Below are 25,246 nucleotides of genomic sequence, written 5' to 3' on the forward strand. Positions count from 1 at the left end.
TCCTAAGAACTTCTGAACTAAGGAGGAGCTCCATAGTCACCCATGAAACAAGAGTTTTCATAATCAAGGTGTTCTTTGAAGACCTAGGAGGAATCATCTTTCACTTGCAGATAGAAACCTGTGGGAGAAGGAAGGGCCAGGACTCCTTTACAGTAAATGAATTCCATCTTCAAGAATATGCAATAATATGATCAATGGACAGAAGGAGTGGAAAAACATTCTCCTTAGAGATGAATAGCAAGTAAAGATGAATCTGCAGGTCAGAGAGAGGATGGCGCATAAAGGCATCTACTAGCAAGTCAACAGGTCTAATGTTTTCAGAGCAGCAGTAGAAAATAAACATTAGGCAGAGGTCCAATCACAAAGCATCTTGTGCATCATTCTAATGTTTTTTATTTTATCCTACAAGCCATGAAATATTACTAAAGTATAAGTTAAATGGGCAAGACTATATATAGCTAAAAGGAAGAACTTCTGGCCTCATATAAGTGTAGGCCTCCCTGTGCACCTAAAGCATTAGGTGAAGGCCCTCAGGCCATGCTAGATCCAGCTCTGTTTTTGAAAACAAGACAAAGCCAGCCTCACACATCTATGTTTCCAGTATCTTAAGTTGCTGTTCCCACAGAGGAGCCATTTTTGAATAAAATCTAAGGACTTCTAGAGTTAAGAATGCAAATAAAACAATCACTCCCTGATATAGTGCACCGTGATATTAGCAGTGCAACATCAGCCTTCTGAAATGCAATCAGCCAAATGCAGCCTTTGTAGACGTTTTCTACAGAGAAACTCAGAAATGTCACTAGTTAATCATTCTCTTGGCATTTTATCTGAGTTTATACCAGTTTAATATAGTGCTCAATAAATGCTGCAGAGCCACAAAATGTCCTGATATAGATAACCGCAGAACAAGTATTAAAAAATAAACACCGTGACGGGATAGCACCTATTTATTCAGATTTAGAATTGCAGTTAATGGTATATGGAAGAAGGAACAGGGATCTGCAGACTAGCAGAGGCTGGGGAGCTGGAGACACCTGCCTTCTTTTTGTTTCAAAGGAGCATGATATTCTCACAAGCTCTCTCCATAAATGAAGCCCAAAGAAGCAAGTGGTTCTATCTGCCCCAGAGAGAAGCAAAACCTGTCCAGGTATAAGTGGCTGGCTCTCTAGATTTCCTCTTCTGTAGCCAAGAGTTTCCCCTTCCCCTGGCATCATAGGCTGTCAAGACAAAGATCATCAGGAAAGTCCTGGTGAATGCAAGAACTCTTATTCTAGAACAAAGCAGCTTATCCTGAGGTCTCATCTCCTCCCCATTATCTAGCAAGGGATAGCTAGCATTATCTAGCAGGGATAATGGGCTAGAAAAAAAATAATAAAAACCTGCCTAGGGGGATCCCTGGGTGGCTCACCGGTTTGGCGCCTGCCTTCAGCCCAGGGCGTGATCTTGGAGTCCCGGAATCGAGTCTTGCATCAGGCTCCCTGCATGGAGCCTGCTTCTCCCTCTGCCTGTGTCTCTGCACTCCCACCCCGGGTCTCTCATGAATAAATAAATAAAATCTTTAAAAATAAAAATAAATATTTAAAAAAAGCTGCCTAAATGTGTCGTTTTAGCCTCTCTCTCTTAATCCTAAGACATAGGCTTGCTTGATTTCTTCTGGGATCCACACTGTCACAGTGGTTTCCCAGAACAAAGATAGCTGCTACAAATAAATAGAATGACTAAAAACAAAGAGATGCTTTGTTTCTTAAATGCATAATGGCTACTGAGAATCAGCAGGGCCAATATCCACAGGAACAACAAATTCTGCATTTTGCCATCTTTACTCCCTCAAACTAGAAGCCTAACTGTTGAATTATATGATGTCTGCAACAAAGTGTATGTGAGTGTGCATGTGTGTGTGTGTGTGGGTGTGTGTGTGTGGTTATAGGAGCAAGGTGAGGAATGGGGTATCTGACTCAGAATGAAGGCATACATAAAGCTCAGGAAGGTAGTAAGGGAATAAGGATGTTTGTTGAACCAAGTGTATGGTGGAAAACAAAAGTGACAGTTGCAAGAGCGATACTGAGCAACAAGCAACATGCTTCTTCAGACATCAGAAGACCAGATCTAAGTCAGTTGGACAAGCCATTCTGCTGCAGTACTGCCCCTCCCCCCACTTTCCCTTTATTTTAATGGCTTTACTCCCAAAACCATCGATTCATTTCCCATTTTCTTATTTCCTCACTGTTTGGACCCATCTCCTTGCTTTCCTTGTTCCCTAATACAGATGAGGGGATCTAGAGAGGCACCAGGGAAGATGACCAGATCACCAGTCCAGTCCTCAAACAGAAATCACAGTGCCAGTGAGATACAGAGAAATATACTGAAAATGATCAAACAGTTTGGGATTGAGGTGAAAGAGTAGCTCACAATATTTTTAAAAATAAGGTTTCTTTTTATCTTTTCAAACTGTGGTGTTATCATACTCTATGCATTTTTTAGCAACTTGTTAATTTTACTCTAATCCATTTTAGAGACTGTTCTATGCCAGAACATAAGATTAATGGGCTAGATCTCTAACTACTTTATTGCAATTTATTAAATGAAAATATCCAATTTGTCTATCTATTGTCTATTGATTGACCCAGAGCAAAAGTGCATAATAAATGAAAAAAAGCCCTGGAAACACACAGACAAAATTCATAATAATAGCCATCTCTGAGAGGTTTTGGAATTGAGGGTGACAAAGAGATCATTATCCTTATCAGTAATTTAAAATTTTTTACAACATATTTACGCATTACTCTTATAATTAATATTAACAAATCTGTACTATTACGAACAACAAGAAAGTTTCTTCAGTTTGGAAAACAGTCTGAGGAGACATATCATCAACGTGTGCGGTCACAAAAGGATAGAGAGAAGGAACGAGTGAAGGTAGGATGGAGAGGAGACCTGAAATATTCTCTAATCTCAGACTACTCACAACTCTGCCACTATCTTCCTATGAGTACTTAGAAAGCTAGTGCTGTGGAAGAGCTATGGCAGGGAGAAAACAATGCTAAGGACACCAGGAAGTGTGTGTTTGTGTTGTTCTTAAATTTGGAGTGAAAGGGAAAATGTGTGGACCCACATCAGGCTTAGGACCAGAGAGACCATGTTAAGAGAAGACAGGAGAGGAAAGAACATTACCACTTCCCCTTTCTTTCCCTTTCTGTCAAGGACAAAAGTCTTCAGACTAGAAGGTAGAACAAACCAGCATAAAAGGATTGAAACCTGAACATTTTGCTGCTGGAGAGAAATTGGCCCAGAGAAATTATTCTCTATTAGGGAATTCCAAAAACAGTAATATCCAAAGTTTTAGTTTGAACATACCAAGGAAGAAAAACAAGAATGAGACATGCCAATATATGATGACTTGTTGGGTGTAAGTTGAGGAAATGTACGAGTGTGCTTATGCTTTATTTTTTTTTTTATTTTATTTTGTTTTTGTTTTTGTTTTTTTTTTTTTTTGCTTATGCTTTAATGTAAGAAAATATACACAAAATAGAAAGTAAAAATAGCCAAAAAAAAAAAAAAAGCCAAACCCCACAGGAATTATAGTATCTTCTCCCTACATCTCAATGAATCATTTTGTACACCCCTGACACACTGCTGCAGCTACCTCACCATGGAGGTTATTGCTCTAGACTGTGGATTCATGGGTTATCCTTAATATTTAGCACCCAGAAGTGCAGACAACTGATTCTCAATTAAGTTTTTTAATGAATGAATGAATGAATGAATTCAACAAATATTTATGACTACTAATAATATGCAAAGGCAATTCTAAGGTGCTGAGGGCTTGGGAGTAAATTAAATAGAGGATAATGCCTGTACTTCATGAAGCTTCCATTTCCATACAGAAGGTAGGGAAGGTATAAAAAAACATAAATATATATCAGGTGGTGATAACAACATTTATTGAAAGTTGTGTAGAAAAAAATATACAAACTATAAGATGGTTTAACTACATCAAAAACACTACTGTCATATGGTGTTGATCAAAGGCTGGTGTCCATCTGTTAAGTGTAGAATCGATATCATACAGGGCTTGCAAGGCTGTGCCCCTGTTGGCATCCTGCTCATCAACTGTCAACAACTTTGATAAGAATATCTATTGTGTGCCTACAAAATTCACACATGACACAAACTGAGGAAAAATAATGACTAGATAACAAAGGTGGTGGTAGCTCTAAAAGCAAGTCACTTGCCGAAGGGCATGTAGCTAATAAATGATATAATCAGATTGGAACCTAGGCTCTCTAATTTTTCTACAGCTCCATGTATCATCTGTAAAAAGGATAAAATAAATAAGATTATTGTGAAGGGTACAAGAAAAGAGTAGGTGCAGCATCACTATTATCAACAGTATGAATTAAACGGTCCTTTAGAGATGAAAAGTCTCTTAGAGATGAAGTAGTCCAAACAGCACATGTCACAATTAAGGAAGTCAAGGCTTCAAGACAATAAATATCATGTCTGAGGTTACACCACTCAAACAGCATCAAGGCTAGAAATACTAAGCCAGGGACACCTGGGTTGCTCAGCAGTTGAGTGTCTGCCTTTGACTCAGGGCATGATCCCCAAGTCCTGGGATTGAGTCCCACATCGGGCTCCCTGCATGGAGCCTGCTTCTCCCTCTGCCTGTGTCTTTGCCTCTCTCTGTGTGTGTCTCTCATGAATAAATAAATAAAATCTTTAAAAAAAGAAAGAAAGAAATACTGATCCAGGTTCATGACTCCCTCCGATGATCTTTCTTCTCATGAAAAATAATTCATTTCTCTTAACTCCTTAGTGTCTCCACAAAGACACTGTTGACTCAAAAGACAATGTGTATGTCTTATACTGGAAATACAAGGAGAGATGATGGGAACAATTCAGATAATTTGACATCCTACAAGGGTCATGGGCTGCTATGGCTTGGTTGTTTGTGTCTCCCCCAAATTCATATGCTAAAACCTAATTTCCAAGGAGATGGCATTAGGACGTGAGCCCTTAGGAGGTGATGAGTGCCCAAGTGCAAGAGGCCAGAGAGGGCTCCCTTGCCCATTCTAGCATGGAAGAACATGACAAGAAGGTAACTAACCATCTGCAACCCAGAAGAGGGCCTTCATCAGACCCCCATCATGCTGGCAGTCTGATCTTGGACTTCTGGTCCCTCAAACTGTGAGAGAGAAACTTCTGTTGTCTATAAGCCATCCAGTCAGTCTGTGGTATTTCGTTAGAGCCACCCACACGAACTGAGACATGTGTGGTGGGCATTAGGTTTGCATGGGCCTACGCGTATTTGAGAGGGTGCCATGTCTTGGAGTCTGGAAATAGCTTGCAAATAAGTTTAGTTTAGATCCTCAAATATCAGAGCCTCTAAGTGTGAAGGAGGCTTCTCTGCAGTTACTTGAAAATAACTAATAGATTTAGACCCTTGTGAGAAACACAATGTTAGTCTCCACACTAGACTGCCAGGTCCTCAGCCCTCACCAAAGGCTTGTTTAACCATCCTCGAATAGCTCTGCTCTACTTTTTCTTTCTTTCTTTCTTTCTTTCTTTCTTTCTTTCTTTCTTTCTTTCTTTCTTTCTTTCTTTCTTTCTTTCTTTCTTCTTTCTTTCTTTCTTTCTTTCTTTCTTTCTTTCTTCTTTCTTTCTTTCTTTCTTTCTTTCTTTCTTTCTTTCTTTCTTTCTTTCTTTCTTTCTTTTTTTTTTAAATTTTATTTATTTATTCATGGAGACACCAGAGAGAGAGAGCCTGATGTGAACTCGATCCCAGGACTCCGTGATCATGACCTGAGCTGAAGGCAGATGCTCAAGCATGAGCCACCCAGGTGTCCCATCTCTGCTCTACTTTTTGAGCCTGTTATGAAACAAACACATTCTTTTGTTTTGTTGTATTATAGATACTGCAGAAAAAAATACCCCAAGAGGCTCTAGCTCACAAGCCCCTCAATGTAGAAGGGAAAGTGACCCAGGCACAGTAGAGCTAGTAAAGGAACAAGGGCAGAATCTGGTTGGATAATGAAGAAATCAGATTCATCCTCATAGCACGGGCCCAAGTTCCTGGGGTGTCAAATGGCAGCTACTCTCCTCAGTACTCTGCTTATTTACAAGGAATTTCTAGAGTTTTGAGTACGAGGTATGCAGAGATTTGGAACTGGGCAAATGTCGTGATGATAAAACCTGTGAAAATACCTTGAAGGCCGTGCTAGTGGCCTTGGAACTCATATTAAACTGCGTGGCCAAGGAAACAAATGTGATGATGGAAAATGAGAAACACCTTCTAATTTTGTTTAAAAATTCATACTCTGCTAGTGATGCAAATTCTACAGTTCTAGTCAAAAACATCTTACAGCAACAGAAAGAGAAGAGAGAGAGATAGGGAGGGGAAGTTGGAATGAAAGGAAAGGAGAGGAAGAGGAGGGAGAGGCTATGAAAGAGGAGATGAGGAAGAGAAGACTTGAAGAAAAGAGAGGTAGATGGCAGGGTAGAGATGTGATGAGGATGACAAGAGGGAGAGGACAGAAGAGATTCCCGTCTAGCTGGCCATGCTGCAGGTCACATTCCTGTTGGTCTTCCCCCACCACCCACCCCAAATTCCACCAGCTGGGAAATAGGCATATATTATTCTTATAATTGGCATAATTTCTTTTTTTTTTTTTTAAAGATTTTATTTATTTATTCATGAGAGACACAGAGAGAGAGAGAGAGAGGCAGAGACACAGGCAGAGGGAGAAGCAGGCTCCATGCAGGGAGCCCGATGTGGGATTCGATCCCGGGACTCCAGGATCATGTCCTGGGCCAAAGGCAGGCGCCAAATCACTGAGCCACCCAGGGATCCCAAGCCACCCAGGGATCCCCATAATTTCTTTAAAAAACACTGCTTTCAGGAATCTAATTGGAAAAACAATGCATTTTCATTTAAAACATAATGGAAAGTGGACCAAAGTATAAAAAAGGAAAATAAAATATTCACACTGTCCTTCCATCTGGAAGCAGTCACCTTTAACATTTTGTCATTGATCCTTCAGAGTACTTTTTTATGTTTCTGTAGGCATTCCTTTTTTTTTTTTAAAAAAAAAAACAACAACTTTTGTATCATACCATCAGCACAGCACAGCAGAACATACTATAATATTGGAGCAGACTATTTTGCCAGCTGTACAATATTCTGTAATTTACCTAACTGATAGGCTGACCATGGACTATCACTCGTGTCTATCCATAATACTGTGCTGGTTATCTTTGTAGGTAAATATTTGCATGTCTCTCTTATCTCTCAGTTTTTCAATAGGCAGAATTATTAAAAGAGGGAATTTTGCTAATTCAAAGAGAATGAACATTTTTTTTAAGACTCCTGATAAACTGTCCAACTGTCCTCCAGAAAGTTTACATAAGTTACACTCAGAAGAGCACATGAATGTCCATTTCCTACGCCTTCACAAGGCTAAGTATTATCTTCTCAAAAAACCTATCCCTTTAATAGATTAATAAATGGCATAGCATTTTTAAAATTTAATTTATTTATTCATGAGAGACACAGAGAAAGAGAGAGAGAGGCAGAGACACAGGCAGCGGGAGAAGCAGGCTCCATGCAGGGAGCCCGACATGGGACTCAATCCCGGGTCTCCAGGACCACGCACTGAGCCGAAGGTGGCGCTAAACTGCTGAGCCACCCGGGCTGCCCAATGGCATAGCCTTTTTAATTTTTATATCCTTTTAATTTTAATTTCCTATTTGTGAGATTCAACCTTTTTATGTTATTTTTTTCTTTTATAGATTTCCTGTTCATATTCATGGGTCTTATATCTACAGAGATGTTTTTAGTCAAGTTTTCATTTATAAGAATGATTGAAATGTTTAGGATATTTATCCACTTCTTGGGCTGTCTTTTTCATATATATATATTTTACTTAGTTCATTTGGAGCCTGAACTGTTTGGGGATTTAATTTTATTTTATGTAAAAAAATTTTTAAGTAATCTTTACACTCAAATAGGGCTTAAACTCACAACCCTGAGATTAAGAATCACATGCTCTTCTAACTGAGCCAGCCAGGCACCCCTGTTTGGGGAATTAAAATCGCTGTTAAACAACAGAGGTCAGTCCTGTTTCACAGAGGTTTGTTTTTTTGATGGGGAGCAGAAAACCTTGCTTTTTTCTTTGGTTAGGACAAAGAAGATAGGGAAAGGGGGATGTGTGTGTGTGTGTGTGTGTGTGTGTGTGTGTGTGTGTGTAATGGTGAGTACCTCCAAGTCACCCTCCTGAGGGTGAAGGTGGTGTGAGGTGCCCAACTGAACAAACTGGGGGACCCCAGAACTACAGGTTCAGGGGTGAGGAATCCTCTGCTCTAGGACAAATAAAGGGACTGCATCATTAGGAAAATCCATTTTGTTCTGAGATCTTCATCTCAGGTCAGACCCTAAAATGTTCCTCTAAAAATAATTTTATTAGACAGCAATATCTTGCCCTTAATTAGCAGGTAATGCCTTAATGGCATACTGGCATCTAACAGGGATTGTGTGCCTATGAGCTCAGAGTGAGAGCACAGAGTTCCCTGAGGTGAAGAAGAGACAACAAACATAATCCAGAATTGGGCTTACTCACCATTTTTTCTGGTCACTTTGTTAGCTGAGCAACTAACCGATGGCATAAATAAGTAAATGGTCAAACGGGACAATTATTCCTTACAGAATTCCAATTAATACATATATAAGAAATGATAGAAATAGAAAATTTCTATTAGGACACCAGAGAAATCATTGCTGAAGGCAAAATTCACTGATGAATATTGAAATTAGTGAGTGAAATGCATAGCTTTACAGTATCCCTCCCAAAATATTTATTAATTATTGTAGTGCTTTTAGCATATGTTCATATAATTTTTGATACTCTTCCTGCCAGGAGTTGGAGATTAATTCTCCTTCCTTTGAGTATGTACTGGACTTAGTAATTTGCTTTTAACCAATAGAGTACAGAACAGGAAAAACAGTAACTCTGCAATGGAGAAACCTAGCAGATCCCACCTTAATCAAGTGATCAAGGTTAGTTAGCATCACTGGTAAAAAGACATATTGATATTTTGCACTGTTTGATATGATGTCATAAGAAGGGCACATCATTTCTGTGATATTCTCCCCAACAACCTATAATCCTGTAAACATGAGAAACTATCAGACTAACCCAATTTGAGGGACATTCTAAAAAATATCTGACTAGTACACTTCAAAATTGTCCAGGTCATCAAAGACAAGGAACAACTGAGGAGCTGCCACAGATCTGAAGAGACTTAAAGATATGAGAAATAAGTGCCATGTGGGGTTCTGAATTGGATTCTGGATCAGAAAAAAAGGGATATTATTTAAAAATCTGGGGGAATCCAAATAAAGTCTCCAGTTTAGTTGATAGCCTTTTAGTACTATTAATTTCTTAGTTGTAAATAGTGCTCCACAGTCATTAAAACATGTTAACTTAGGAGAAGCTGACTGAAGATCACATGAAAATTCTGTCTTATTTTTGCAATTCTTAATTGTAAAATTACTTTGAAATAAAAAATTAGGGAGAAAAAAATTATACCCAAATCTTTTAAGGTTATACTCAATTACACCAAAAGTACTACAAGTAGGAAAGTGACCTTTTCTTTCTATTTTTCCTAAATCATTGTCACTGCATGGAATGGATGGATCACGTCATTTTATCATGTAAAAGCAGGTTTAAAACTACTGTAGCATTTCAGTTGCTGTAAGTTTGTGATTCATAGATTTCAATAATCACAACAAAGAAAGCTATTCTAAAAAAGATAATATTGGAAAAGTGGCTCTTATTATTGAGATATTCTCACTATTTGTGTAGAAATAGAAAACAATGTGGACAGCCAGGAATTTTACTAATTCTGGGCTGCCCTCATTACTATAGGAAGAGCCTGTTGCAGCTGACAACATAAATATGTTGGCCTAGGAACTGATGCAGTGTGAGGGTGAATGGGAAGGTGTGGCTGAAGTGGCTGTACGCTGCATCTGCCTTGGGTTCCTCTCTCTTAGGCAACTTATTTTCCTTGGCTACTGAATTACTCAGGAAGGCTAACTGCTCATAAGAGGCACATTCTAGAAGAGCTAGTTTGTTCCCTGGGTTAGTGATGCAGAAGCTATCCCAGGCACATAAATATTCTAACAAGTTTCATCCTGTCACAAGAGAGTCACAAAATTGCTCTGTTCAGCACATGATAATGGCTCTGTAATTCAATTATTGGTAGAATTTGTCTTCTGGTATTTATCTGCCTTAAACTTTGGGCACTCATGGAAAACCCTTTACCATAAATTTCATCAATGCTGCAGCAGGTTCTGTCCTATACCTCAGGGTACATCTTGCCATGCCTGTGAAAACCTTGACAGCTTTCTCTAAATTATGGAATTGCTTTGTTTAGGGATGTTGATGTTTAAAGTGCCAGAGCCAAACAATAAAAAACAGTGGGACAGATCCATTCCCTCTGGTTATTGTCTTTAGAGAAAGAGAGATCTTGACAGACAGAAGACAAAGTTCATTCTCAATCCAAAAGACTGTTTTCAGCCATTTATCTAGAATTGTGAAGAAGGGATTCCTGCAACTCATAGGAGGTCAGATATGATAGCCTTAAAGTTTTCTAAGAATCCTAATAACATTTTTAACACATTCATGAAAACATCTGGGCTGGTCATATATGTGGATTCACTAGTCTCAGAGTTGGTTTTAGGATCTTTCTCTGCCCACTCCACCTCTCCTTCCTATCTAGTCAAATAAGCCAATTTCTGGGTCTTCTCTACCACTGTTTAGAATTTACCATCCCGTATCTCATCAGTTACCTACTAAGACAACCTTATCTAATCTTTGATTTGAAAAGTAGATATCTATAGTTACCTCAATCCCCATATTCATTTTCCAATTTTCACATATTCAATATTTATTGAGCACCTACTCAATTTCAAAATGTTCATTTTTTTTTCCATTTGAACATTTCTTAAATCAGTAGGTACCTTACAATCATCAAAATAATAACGTTTAACTGGCAGGGTTTTTTGGACAATACACAAAATAAAAGTGTATCTTCATTCAATGGGATTTTAGAGTTGATGATATATGGTATGTGCCAGGCAGTGTTCTAGGTACTTCACTCTACTAGCTCTTTGATCAATTTTTTCTCATCTTTGTCCTATCAACAGACAAGTCCCTCTCCTTAGAAACCATTCCCCAGGAACACTGCTATCATAATTTAATATGGATATATATTTGTGCAACTATCTTCTTTTTCCTTCTCCTCTTTCCACTTCTCAGTGTTTCAACATGTGTTAATAGAGGCTGACCTTACATCTCAGTGTTTTGAATATAAAAAGGGGAAGCATGACTCAGCTAGAAGAGGATTACCACTTGAAAACCATGTGACATATGCAAATTTTATTTATCTTTTTGGGGAGGCATTAATCATGTTTTAAATTATTTGGGAGACAATCCCATTATTGTAGGTGGAAGCATAATTGTGTTTTTGTTTTTATTTGGAGATTATATATGGTTTTACAAGCTGCACCAGGTACCAAGTTTTCAAAGGATAGACTGTAGTGATCTTATACTGGATCAGCTTGGCCAACCTACAATTGTATTTCCCAGAGTCTCCATTTGTTTCAAAGTAGAACTGACCAAAAAGAAATACATGTGAGGAGTGGAAGACAGGAGAGGAACAGCAGCCAGTTCACTCTGAAGGCAATGTAGAGAGGCAGTGACAAAGTGCTGGCAGGTCTCCATCTGTCTTTGCTCTTCCCTTCCCAATTCCCGGTCTGCCTCCTCTTCCAGGCCGCAGTCTTGTGCCCTCAGGCTGCAAGCCAGATGGAAGGCTGCAAACTCAGATGGGGGGAGGCGGGGTTCCACTGTAGTTCCATCTCAGCAGCTGCAAACCCCTTGAGGGTAAGGGCTTCTTTTAATGCATACTGTTTCCAGTATGTTTTCACAGCCAGGAGTTAGATCTAAAAATTACTCAATTGATATAGATTAAATGAACTGAGTAACAAGGGCTTTTAGGTAATCAAGAAGCTATAAAATTAAACACTGCATTGATTTATTCATTGTTCCTGATTCTGGGGCAATAGAAAGGTAAAATATGTGTTTGCATTAAAAATTCCCATCTGAGGGGCAGCTGGGTGGCTCAGTTGGCTAAGCACCCGACTCTTGATTTCAGCTCAGGTCAGGATTTCAGGGTCGTGAGATGGAGCCCTGTGTGGGGCTCCTTACTGGGCACGAAGACTGCTTGATATTCTCTCCCCATCTGCCCTTACCCCCACCACTTACATGTGCTCTCTCTCAAAAAAAAAAAAAAAATTCCCATTGAAAATATAAATTGTGACACGGGATATCAGAATGAGATGACTCCCATATTCCTGAAATGAATGTCCAATTCTTCCTTATTAACTGTCACTTAAAAAGGACTATATCCTCATCATGTATTGCACGTGTCTAGAGTTGAACCCCAGTTCCCATTTTAATCCTGACAAGTAGATAAGGAAGACCACAGGATGACTGATACACAGATGAAGACAGTAAGGCTTAAAGATGCTAATTAAATAGCTTATTGTCACACCCCTTGAAAACAGGATTCTAACAAAGTCATTCTGTCTCCAGAGCTTTCACTGTTAAATACTAAACACCATCTCTTACTGGCTTGAAGCAACACACAAAGGTGACCTATGACTAAATGAGCAAGAGAAATAACATACTCAGGTGCTGTATAAACCCACAGGCTCCTGAACTTGAAGGCTAAGTGAGGTCTGATCTAGGGCATAAGTCAATTTCTCTTAATATTCTTCTAAATTAGGAAACCATGAAGAAGAGGATTTTTTTTCCTGTCTCTCTTGTGCTCCTTCACTCCCATTCCCTGCACTCTGCTATCACAGCAGTTGTTAGTGGGAACCTGGAGAAGTGACTGAGTCTCAGCCGCTCGCAGATGGAGGAGCTGCAGCCCATGGAGACAGGAAATCATCAAGATAAGGAGGACAGGGATCAATGATGGCCATTAGTGAATGAAGGCTATGGGAAAAGCGATGGGCTCACACACTGTAGCAGGGGGAATTTAACTTAATTTGTAGGGAAAATTCGATCATCATAGGGAGAGATTACTAAGTGGAGGAAAGTGCAAGCGGATTAGAAAATCGCGCTCACGGGGAGATCATTAACAGAAAGAAAAAAAGTATAAAACATCAGGCCTCTCAAGGATAATGAAAATTCTCTTATCTAGCACGCGCAGCACAGGGACAAGAAATGCCCCGGTGCAGCTCCAGGGATGTGATCTGAGGAATGAGTTCCCACCACTTCTCCCTGCTTCTGACCCAAACCACAGGCATGAGTTCAGCTCACAGGATAGGTGGCCAGGAACAAGAGAAGACTGTCTGGGAGGAAGAGGGAGAGTATTAAGAGAAGAGGAAATCAAGTCAATACTCCGAAGAAAGGCAGGTCCAGGGTTCTTCCCCTGAACTCCATGCTCTTAGCTGTGTAAAGGATCTGCCAGTTGGGGCACTCTGGGCAGCAGTCACTTTGTCCTTGCTTAAATGGATTTCATTACCCTTAGGACAGCCTCTTGGGTTAATCAACTGCCTACTGCATAGAAAAGTGTTCCTTTTACTGATGTAGAGTTCTTCCCCTTTAATATATCCTTAGATGGGCTGGGAGTCTAACCTTTTTCATGCTGGAAAGAAAGATAGGTCATCTACTAATGGCTCTCTGATGTGACAAGCAAAGTCCATTCAAGATGTGTTTCACTCTGAATGTGTATGTGGGTTTATGTGTGTGCATGTACATACATGTGCATATGCAATGAATTTCAGTACTGTGTGTGTGTGTGCATACACCAAGTGTCTACTATTCCATTTACTGTCATACAGATGATAGAAAGATATTAAAGACAGGTCCTTAAGGAATTATCTATTAGCAAGAGAGGAAGTGAGGAAATAAAAAGATATGCAGAACATACTAAGTGCTAAGTTATCTAATAATAATTATGATAATATGTCATTTTTTCATTCTCAAAAAGTGCCTTGTAAGAAAGAGACTGAAGCTCAAGGCAGGTGAATTAGTTTCTCAAGATTGCCCAATTAGTAAAGAGCAAAGCTGGAATCTGAAACTCAATATGCTGACTCTCAGCCTGTGCTCTTTCCACCAATCATATATATAGACTTACAGTACAACACATATAAGTTATGATGCACTGAGTTTTATTTGTGACATAAGCACATTTAAATTCAAAGAAAGAGATTTGTTTTGCCTACAAAAACAAGAAGCATGAATTGAAGAAGGTTCCAAGGGTAAAGGCCATAAAGATCCACTATTGGGATCCTAATAATGGCAAAGATCCTCATCCATTGTCTTTGTGGTCAAAACCAAAACTATCCTAACACATAGTAATTGCTAAAATTTAATCTCTGCTAAAAAACAAAATAAGGACAGTTTATTCCCAGGTAGGAGTATTTATAAATAATCATAGAGATGTATAGATTGGTTCATAGACCAGTGCTTCGAATTATTTACCTGGCCTTAAAAAAATATTTATCTGGCCTTTTGGGAATTTAGCATATAGAATTAGGAGTATGGGGTGGGAGAGGTCAAAAAACTGTGCACTCAAACTCAGGTGGCAAGAATCTAGTTATGTTCTGACTCATTATGCTGTAAGCAATGAGGAATCTCATTGCAATGTTTGATCAGGGAAATGTTTGATCAGGGAAATGCTTACAAGACTCCTGAGGCAGTGGTATATGAGGAGAGGAGGGCTTTTTCACTATCCTTAATGAGCCAGGGTAATGCGAAGGAGAACAGAAGAGGAAGTGGGCAGGTGTAACTTCACAGAGGTAGGAGTGATGGGGATTAGAAACATGACATTTGAGATGAAGAGAACAGAGATGAATATGGTTCAAGTGCTAAGGGTGGGACACAGGGTATACAGAAATACAGAAGCCTATAAATAAAAATCTGATTCTGAAGAGTGTGAGATATTCTACTCCCAGCTCAGCATAAAATCGAAAGCTAGTGATGGTGTTTGTTGAGAAGTTCACTGCAAATAAAGGGAATACCTGCTTTAGAGCTTTAAGTGAAGGATGAAGCAGAGTATCTTCAAAATTCAAAAAACAGCCTTACTCCCTTCCAATTACAGTACACCTAATTTTCTAGTTATTTTGGTAATGTAGAATTTTACATTTTTATTCTACTTCACTAGTTTATTCTATTCTATTTATTTTATTTTTGTAATATCATTAGACTCCAACCCTTTTCCACCTTGCAAGACATGGGGAAGGAAAAGTGCAGAAGATTCTCTTGTGGAATCCATTACAACTATCTGGGGAAAGAGAAAAGAATTACAGACAGTTCACACCACACCGTCTCTGTCCCTTTGGTGTGAATGGCTTAGAAGTCTTGAAGGTGCCATGCTCAATGGCCAGCACAGCTGAAGGAGGAAGAAGAAAGGTCACAGACCTGCTGTATATACAAAAAACTACCAAATAACAAGGAAAAAAACAAAACAAAACAAACACCTCTCACTGGCCCAGCAGCAATATTCAACGAGGACTTGAGCAGTGGTAGCAGTTTGAGTCAGAAACAGAGAGAGAAATTGCCTTAAGTTCTGAAGTGCTTTCTGGCATGGTCAGATAACACCAGCCAAAGTTTATGGATCTGTGTCTTCTGCCTGAGGTTAGGTGAGAAAACACGGGAGAGGGATGACAGGCCAGGTATAGAGACAAATGTGACTTTAATGATTGGGCACAGGGCCCAATGGGAGTGAGGCCAAAGGAAATAAATGCCTGCTAACATAACAGTTCTGAGGAAGAAGAAAGCTCTGTGGAGCAGGGTCCTCAGCAGAGCTTCAAGAAAGCTGGTGCTCAAGCCAGGCTTTCTTGGTCCCTAGCACAGTGGGGCTTGTGAAGGTACACGGAGGCACTATGGTGTAATTAAACAACACAGTCTCTTCAGCCAGTCATATCCCGGTTTATTTATTTATTTTATTTTTATTTATTTTTATTTTTTATTTTTTTCATATCCCGGTTTAAATTCCATCATCATAACTGATGAGCACATAGCATTAGTCAGGATTATTTAACCTCTCAGGATTTTACTTTCTTACTGATCTTCTTACTTCTTCTGGAGTAAAACTGGGAAAAGACCTGCTGCTAGAGACCACCAGGAAGAAAGCCTGCCTGAGGGTAAAGCTACCACCAAGGAGGGCGGAGTTGACATATCAAGACAGATCAACTCACTGAGCATCCGAAATGAGTGGAGACTGGATAAAGTTGGACCTTTTGACTTTCTAGATACATGAGTTAATACCTCTTTTAAAAAACCTTTTTCTTTTTTGTTAACCAGGTTGCATTTTTCTATTACAGATAAAAAGTTTTGATGACTAAATTATTTCAGGTCATTGATTTGAGGATTGACTAAAACAGCGTATGCAAGGCGCTTAGCATAGGGGTTGGCACACAGTAAGTGCTCAATAAATGGGACCTCTCGAAGATACGGAAGGGAGAGTTATTCATATTGGCTGGCACTGAATCATGGGAATGAATGATAATGTGTAAACATGCTCAGAAGCACTGAGTATGGACTTGCAAGTATTCTTGTACCTCTCCGCTGAACAATACAGCTGTCACATGCCTGAAACAAGACTGGCATTCTACAATACAATAGTTCATTGTTGAGTCAACTCTTAATTTTCTGTGTGTGAATTATTCACAGAAAATATATAATCACCATTCAGTTGTCCCTACTTCCAGCCAGTCCCCTTTTATGTCAGAACAACATAATCAATAAGGTAAGTCTGAACCTATTTTTAATTAAGTGAAACAGCTCTAAGGTTGCCTTGTCTTTTGCATAGATAATAGATTGCTGAGAGGTTTATAATGAAAACTGCCTTCCATTGCTTTGTTCAAAAGTTGAAACAGATCCCAAGAAGGACACATTCAGCAACTGCTAATAGTGAATTTGGCTTTTGGCAGGACCTTCCCTTATTCAAATATTTTGGATACCACTGATCATCCAACTCTATGCCCTTGTCAAAGTCAAAGCAACACCTTGGCTCTTATCTATTGAACTGTTAAACTAACAGCTATTATTGGGAGATGCAGGTCAGAAATAAATCTTAAACATAGAGCTGATTTTTACTATTGCAAGCAAGGGCCATGGGCCCAGACAGACCAAGTTTCAAAACTTGGCTGTATCATGCATTATGTATGTTATGTTGGATAAAATACTTCACTTTTCTATTTTATCAAATTGAGGCTAAGAATCCCTATCTCACAATCTTGTTATAAGGATCAAAGGACATGATTTATCAGGTGCCCAGGTCATTCTATAACTTAAGCCGCTGAGCCACCCAGGCTGCCCCAGTCATTCTATAACTTAATAGAAATCCCCATTATGGAATTTTATTTTGCTGACACTTTGTTCTCCCATCTGTACTTTTTTTCCCTAATGAAAATCTATTCTCCCTTTTTATGATAACAGAATCCTGTTTTCTCCTTCTTAGTAATCATCTCTCCCCTAACCTTGAACCATGCGGTTGGACTAGGACTCAACCTCATCTCCTATTTCAATTCCCTGACCTACATGAGTAGTCTACCACCTTCTATAGCCTTGACCACTCAGATTCAATCTCTGGAAATATAAGGAAAGAGGCAGGTTGGTTATATGGGGCTTCTAAACTGTTAGAAAGTGGACTAAAGCTGATAATGTCCATCATTGCCACAAATGAGAAAACCAACCTGAGGATAAAGCCAAGTAGGGGGAAAACAAAACTAATAGATATAGAAGGTCAGCCACTAATAAAAATATTATTACTATTAGTCAATGGGCATTTAATACAATTCTTAGGTTCCAGTCATGTAAACACTTCATGAGAAACATCTCATTTAATGAAGTAGGTATTAATTATCTTCACATCACAGAAGTGAGAAAAACAACAACTGAGGTACACAGGAGTAACTTCTCTGTGATCCCTTACTGAGTAAATGGTAAAGCTGGACTCACACCTCAGTATCTCTGAGCCCCTTAATCTCCAGGCTTTAATTCCAGTGTAACTGATCTCTGACATAATAAAGAACAAGACTGCTATCACAGTTAAATAAAAAGGACACCTACTCTATTAAGTGTAACATCGTACTAAGATGTGTTTTATAAACTGCTATATAGACATGTAAATCAGTTTTAAAGACAATATGAACTCCTTGGAGGAAAGTTCATATTTATGTTAATTGTGGCAGTGCTAATAGCAACCACTGTGATAACATAAGAATAAGCTCTTATGTTCCATAGTTATTTTCCAATTGCCATCGACTAGTATCAGAGATGGCATTGCTATTGCCACCCAAGTAGGTATTTCTCAAGTGGACTAGGTGATAAAGGAAAAGACATGAATTCATCTTCATTTTTCTCTATGGGAAATGCTATGTTATTACCTAGAGTCACTTACACCAGAAAATTTATCACTAGAAAAGTTGCCTCCATCCTTCCACACCCCCACAACCAGGCTCCAAGCAAAAATTATTAAAGGGGGCCTCTTTTAATTAAGCTTGCTGAGTAATCCTAGATAGCCCCATAGTTCCTGTGTAATTTGAAGCAATTGGTTTCCAGGAGTGAGTCTAATAAATATTGCTTTGACTGACATCTTTGCTGCCAGCCTCAGGAAGTTGCTCAGTCAGAAATACAGACCATGTGGCCAGAGATCAAGAGATTTTCATCAACAGTCATGTGTACTGTGCAATTTACAAGGTCTCATGCCTCTCTGGAAAAACTAACAGAGCTTAAAGAACCCACGGGGGCCATCTGCCAAGCCCAGTTGGAGAGAGACTCATGCAGGCTTGGTGGCCAAAAGAGCTTCGGGTTTTCTCTACTCATCTGCCTGAATGGGTTGGATTTCCAGTGGCTCACAACTCCAGCCCAGAAATAAAGGCCAAGAGGCAGAGGCAATGGAAGTCCATTGATTTAGCAGAGCATGGACCTTGGAGCCAGACTGCCTGCATTTGAATCCTGGCTCTGCTATTTTCCGGCTGTGTGACCTTGGCTAAATTAGTTAACCTCTCCATGCCATAAGTTTCCCATCTGTGAATGATGATAATGCAAGGCTTACTTCATTAAATTGTTAGGGGAATTAAATGGCTTAAGTTTGAATCATGCTTATCACAATGTTAGGGGCTTGAATGGGGGAAGATGTGTCTCTCTGTTCCCAAAGGTAGAAGGAGGGGCATTATTCATTTTATTTAACAGACAGATTAATCAGAATTCATCCACAAGCATTTTTATAAAGATAAAGATATTAGGACATTTGGTTACAAGGGCTTTGCTAATCAGGCTTTCAGATAAAAGACCCCTACTCAAAGAATAGATAAGAATGGAAGCAATTAGCATTGGCCAAAGCAAGGATGAGGTCTGTTCACTTCATAATGCTGTGTATAAATAAGACCATTAGTGAGCTACAAAATATTGTGTACCATGTACACTTACAGGGGAAAATATTCTCATCTCAATTTTGTTTTTTGTTTGTTTGTTTGTTTGTTTTTGGTCCATCTTTTTAGTTAACTTTTTTCTTTGTTTCTGTTGGGAAGAACACATGTCCATCTAGTCCTCTGTGAAGTGGAATTTCCTACTTTCCTTGGTTGGGTCCACAGGCAATTTCAAGTCACTTGGAAGCAGAACTTGAAAGACTTGCCCCTTACACTTTCTCATTGGCAAACTATCCACTCCATTTCCAGGTTAAATTAGGTGGACCTTATTCATTTATTTTAGCCCTTCATTTGTTTATTTTCTGAAGCCTTTCTTTGCACACATTGCACCAAGTAAAGACAGAATGAGAAAACAAAAACAGAAACAAAAAACATGGTCCCTCTTTCCATAGAGTGACTTTATAATTTATGGGCAAAATATACAGAGATGCAAGGTGTCACATGAATAAGTGACAGGATGAGCAAGAGAGAAAGAGAAGAAATGTTGACCAAAGATGGGAGACTCAGTGACAGCTAGAGTGGAATTCCTAGAGAAGGAAGAGGCTAAACCCCGGGAGAAAGGCTCAAGCCAACGCAATGGGAAAGAGGTGAACCGCTTCCGTGCCAACAAAAGCCTTCTTGAGTTATAAATGTCTCTTTCTGATGGGAGAAAATAAGGCATCTTTCCATATAGAATTCTCTATGTGTTATCTTTGAGCCCATTTGTTTGCAAATGACTCGCCCTTTACTTTTTTGGGTGGTTTCACCAGCGTTTTAAGACATTCTTCTAATGCAGTTTCTCTAGCTTTCTACTCCCATGGGGGTTTTTAGGGCAGCGCTTGAAAATAAGAAATATGAAAATGCATTCCCCTTAGAAGTGAGAGAATTGGGGTAGGTGTGGGGAGCTATCAGGGGCCTGTAAGTCCAAAGGCTCATAAGAGGCAATGTGATTTCAGGAGGAGTAAAGGGGAGACACCTTTCAGAGTTGCAGGGAGCCTACTGGCCCCTAAAAACTCAGGGTTCCAATGATTCTGAATGATATGGACATGAGATATTGAAACCTTTGTTGGAGCTAGTTCTTATAGTACTGTTTACACAAGCAAAAGTCTAGAAACAACCTAATGTCCTTTCCATGGGCAGATTAGGTCAAGGAGGGTAGAGTCATATGTTTTGGTAAGGGTTAGGCTATAAATTCAAAAGGGAATGATAGGTACAGTCAAAATTACACTAGAATGCTTCTTACTTTGTTCTTACTGTCCCAGGATCTAGGCCTTTAGAAACTCAAAAACCCAAAGGAACTTATATTATTCCCTTTCTTTTCAGCTGTGGCTATGGGTTCCCATGGAAGGAAGCCACGTCTAGTTTAAATGGGGGGATGGGCCCAGGTGGTAAAGAAAAGAAAGAATATTACTTTCTTTTGCTGTTCCTCTGTTGTTCTCCCCCATGTGCAGACACAGCAAGAAGGCAGCCCTCTGCAATATCCTGCACTATCCTCTGAAACATCTTGCAATATCCTTTGAAATATCCTGGTCTTCACCAGGAACTGAATCTGCCAGCACCCTGACCTTGGACTTCCTGGCCTCAAGAACCATGAAAAATAAATGTGTTGTTTATGCTGCCAACTCTAAGGTATTATGATATAGCAATCCAACCTAAGGAAAAAAAATATATGTTTGGTAATACATAGAACATTTATGGAAAGAAATAAGAAACTAAGAATGCTGGTTGTGCCCCAATGAGGAGACGTGAAATCAAGGAATGGGAGGAAGATCTTTTAGACTAGTAAGATCTACTTATCTACACTGAAAACCCTTATTTTAACTTGTAAGATATGTAACTGTCTATTTTACAAGTCCCATAAAAATAAAACAAAACAAAGCCCTTGTTACAAAGCCCTTGTTGTTCACGGTTCTACAGGATCTATTTTGGGCTTACTGAGTAATCTGTGGCACAGCTTTAACATTTCCTTGAAATATTGACTATTCCAATATCACATACTGCCCTAGGGCAATGTGGGCATATCTCAATAAGGACAGATGTCACATGACAGATCTGGGTGAGGAAAAGACCCCAATGCTCATTTACTAGGTGATCTCTTAGTGGGGTACAAAATAAAATGAGACTTACCAGTAGAATCTGTTTGGTACGACCCCTTCCTGGATAAGCTGCCACCTTCTCCCAAATTCAGCAGAGCTGTATAACTGTAGAGAAGAGAAAATACTTAGCATCATGACCCCATGGCACACCAAATATACAAATATTAGTTCACTGGATCAATAACAATAAATAACAACAGCAATAGTATCTATCATTTGTTGAGCACCTGCCATATGCCAAGAGAATGATCCAAATATCATCACTACTCCTCACATCCATTTTGCAAGGTAGATGTTAGTATCTCCACTTTACAGCTGAGAAAGCTGAAGTTCAGGAAGATGATGTGATTTGCTGGAAATCATATACCCTCTAAACATTAGAATGAGCGGGGATTCATCCCCTTTTCTACTTGGTGACAAAGTCATCAGCACCACTTGACCTATCATATGTAGATCATTGTGCAGAATATAAAGAAGTGCAAATTGGAGATGTGGCTCTCCAGGAGTAGACAGTATAACCTGAACTAAAATAATGAGAAATGCACGTGGCCACAAGTGACAGAGGAATGCCAAGGAAGGAGAATCAGAAGTCAGACAGGGATGCTTCACAGATGTGTGCAGATTCAGCTGAGATCTGAATGAATGGCAGCATTCACACCAACAAAAATGGGACAGGCATTACAAGAGGAGCAACGTGGGCCCGAGGGGTTAGATACACAGGGATGGTATACAAACAATCCTGGCTCATCTAAAGAAGTGTAGATTGGAAATGTGGGAGGCAGCTTGGAAAAAGGCTTTCAAAAGCAAGTTAGGGAGATAGAACTGATCCTGCAGTCCAGAGGAGCCAGTGTTGGTCGTTCCAACAATAGCCAGAGAAGCTTCAGGCTATTCCAGCAGCCCTCATGGACTACACCTTCCCTGTGATCCAAGTGCTTCCTATGCGTTATTTCATCTCATCCACACCCCATCCCTGTGATGATATCTGAAGTTATTTTACAGAGAGCTCTACAGCTGTTAAGAGTTTAAGTCCACATGTGACATTGCTTCAATACTCTCCGAGGGCAATGGTCATGAGACAGGGTTTAATGCTCCACATACTCCATCCCGTCCAAACATGATTCTTCTTTTACATCCTGCTCTTTATCATGGCTCATTCCACATCTCTGCTGTTCTCCAATAATCTTTACAACTCCATGGAAGTGTCCTCTGATGGCAGCCTGGAGATTCCTGCAGCTCCAGGTATTCTGGTTCCCATGGGCTACTACTGGCTACTGATGTGATAAATATCATTTGGAACATCTCCTTTCTATGTGCCTGATCTATAGCCCACTGACGCCTCCAATCTTCCCCCAGTGCATTCACCAAATCCCACAGTGAATGGATAATGAGTCATACCATACTGAGTACCATGATTACCCAGCCTTGTCCTCTCCCCAGCTCCAGCACTCAGTAAAGGGTCAAATGACTCACCAAGTGATTCGCCAAGGTTGCAGATGTGCCGGGCAAGTCATAGGAACAGGTCAGCTCAAGTGAGTATTTACCAATCCTTGAAAGACGCTACCTAACAACATTGTGTCCAATTGGATTAAAACATGTTCTGAAGCCAATTTTTTATTTTCAAAGCTGAAATACGTGATTAACTAAGCAAGCAGCTTAATTGGCTCTAACTACACAGTATTTGGGCATTTGGTCAAGGAGAATTCGTGGCTTTTTCTTTCAAGTCTTACTATTTTTGTCTTCTTCATCGTGCCTGGGTACATTTTATGCTTGATTCCTTTTAAGAGTGCCAAGGAGAGATGGGGAGGCAGTTCCTCTCACAGAGATAACAGAGGATGAGACAACTCACTCCCTCTTAACTCAGAACCCAAGCATCCAGAGCATGCACATCTTGCTTCTTATTCACTAGCATGTCCTAAACTCTTGGCATTTGAATACAGAGACTTGTAGAACAACAGCAAGCACCCAGTCTGGGAGGGTCGGCTTCTTGAAACTCTCCCCTTGCTCTAACTTTTTTTAAGCTCAGAGCTGTACTTCTTCCCATGAGTTTAAAGAGAATAGAGTTCACACCATTCTGTGTGCCTATGTCTATATATAAATGTATGTTAATATCTATATTTATATATGAAGATTTATGCAAATGTAACAGAATCAGGATGGCTTGATATAATAACAATTCTGTGCATGAGGCTGGACTCATATATGTTGAAAATCAAATATTAACTCTGAGGGCTCATATGGTGACACCAAGGAACTCAATCCCTGCCCCCACATAGCATTTATCTTTGGGAGGAATTATTAGGTGCCAGCATATGTGTTTGTGTGTGTGTGTGTGTGTGTGTGTGTGTGTTTTCTCAATGTCTTTTTTAATTGATCCCCCTAGGCTTGGATTCAGAATCTCTGGACCAGTCAAGTATGTCCCATGATATTTGTTTTTATCCTCTTCAAGGGGCTGCTTTGTTATTTGTGAGCATCCAGAGGGCCCTCAAGCAGTAGGTGTATCAAACAATCCAATAAACCAAGCCTCTCTCATTCTACTCGGTGACATTCTTTTCAGTTTTCTCTCTTAAAAGGTATCTCTTGGTGCTGGTGAACTCACCTCACTTTCTCATTCACACCTGAGCAGACTTCCTGTGCTGTGTCTTCACTGGTGTTACCCACTCTGGCTGAGGTGGCTTCAAGACTTGCCAGTCTTCTTTTTTTAGGTCCAGAACAAAATATGCCTTTTCTATGAATCTTCTACATGCTAAAATTCCCAGTGGCCTCATTTTAGAAGTTCTATGGTTCAACAGATGGTATCAAACTACAGGCCACATATTTATACTTAATTTTCTTAGTAACTTTCCAAGAGAGCCATCTATGAATGCAAGGCAGATATTTCTTCCTATCTAAAGTCACTCTAAAATATCTGAGACTACTCCCTGCCCCTTTTATAAGACTATAAAGCTTACAGGGATGGCGAATTATTTCCTTCTAGAAAGCAGCTAGAACATAATAGATGGGCAAGGGGGAAGACATATCAATTTTGTGACATACAAATTCCCTAGTGATGATTCTATCTAGTAAAGTATCCAGGTCTCCCAATGGGTGGACAACGGCAACTTATCAGAGGATTATGTTTTATTTCCATGGGTCCATAGTAGAAGCCTATTCCTAAGAAACAAACAAATGAACAAACCAGAGCTATAAATATCAGTACATTTGAAACTTCCAAACATTTGGAAGCAGGGTCCCCCATATCTACCCTTGGCCAAAGTTGCTCTATTTACACCACCTACTATTTCAAATATTTTCCCCTTATTGTCCAGCCTAGGGTCATACCTAAAGGAGAAAACAGGAACTCACAGTCACTCAAGCTAATGTGTTAATTAAACCTTCAGAGTCTGACAGCAAAGTTCTCCACAAAGAAGAGAAAAGGATCAAAGCCTTTTACCCAATGACACTGTCTCAGCCGCCAGTAGAAGGCTTTTCTTGCAAAATGAGTCAATGTCCTTTAATAAAAATCACAGAGTTAGCAGCACCTAAATAAGATTTATTTCCCTCTCTGTCTCTGGCTCTAAGGTTTCTTTTGACTGTCAGAACACAGACCTGAGAACTATCATTACTGTATGTCACATCAGAGAAAGCAGAGCAGCTTTCTCCAGCAATGCTAAAGGGGGAGGGGAGGAGG

General features: G+C 39.6%; 1 protein-coding gene across 1 annotated transcript in view; it reads right to left on the reverse strand.

Moving 5' to 3' along the window:
* The window catches only part of SORCS1 (sortilin related VPS10 domain containing receptor 1), a 499,230-nt gene that overhangs the window by 140,005 nt on the left and 333,979 nt on the right, over positions 1-25,246 (reverse strand). Inside the window, 1 exon segment of the mRNA XM_038578743.1 lies at positions 21,611-21,684. Within this exon segment, the coding sequence (XP_038434671.1) occupies positions 21,611-21,684 (74 nt within the window).

The sequence above is a fragment of the Canis lupus genome, chromosome 28, assembly GCF_011100685.1.
Source record: "Canis lupus familiaris isolate Mischka breed German Shepherd chromosome 28, alternate assembly UU_Cfam_GSD_1.0, whole genome shotgun sequence".
In the NCBI taxonomy this organism is placed as follows: Eukaryota; Metazoa; Chordata; class Mammalia; order Carnivora; family Canidae; genus Canis; species Canis lupus.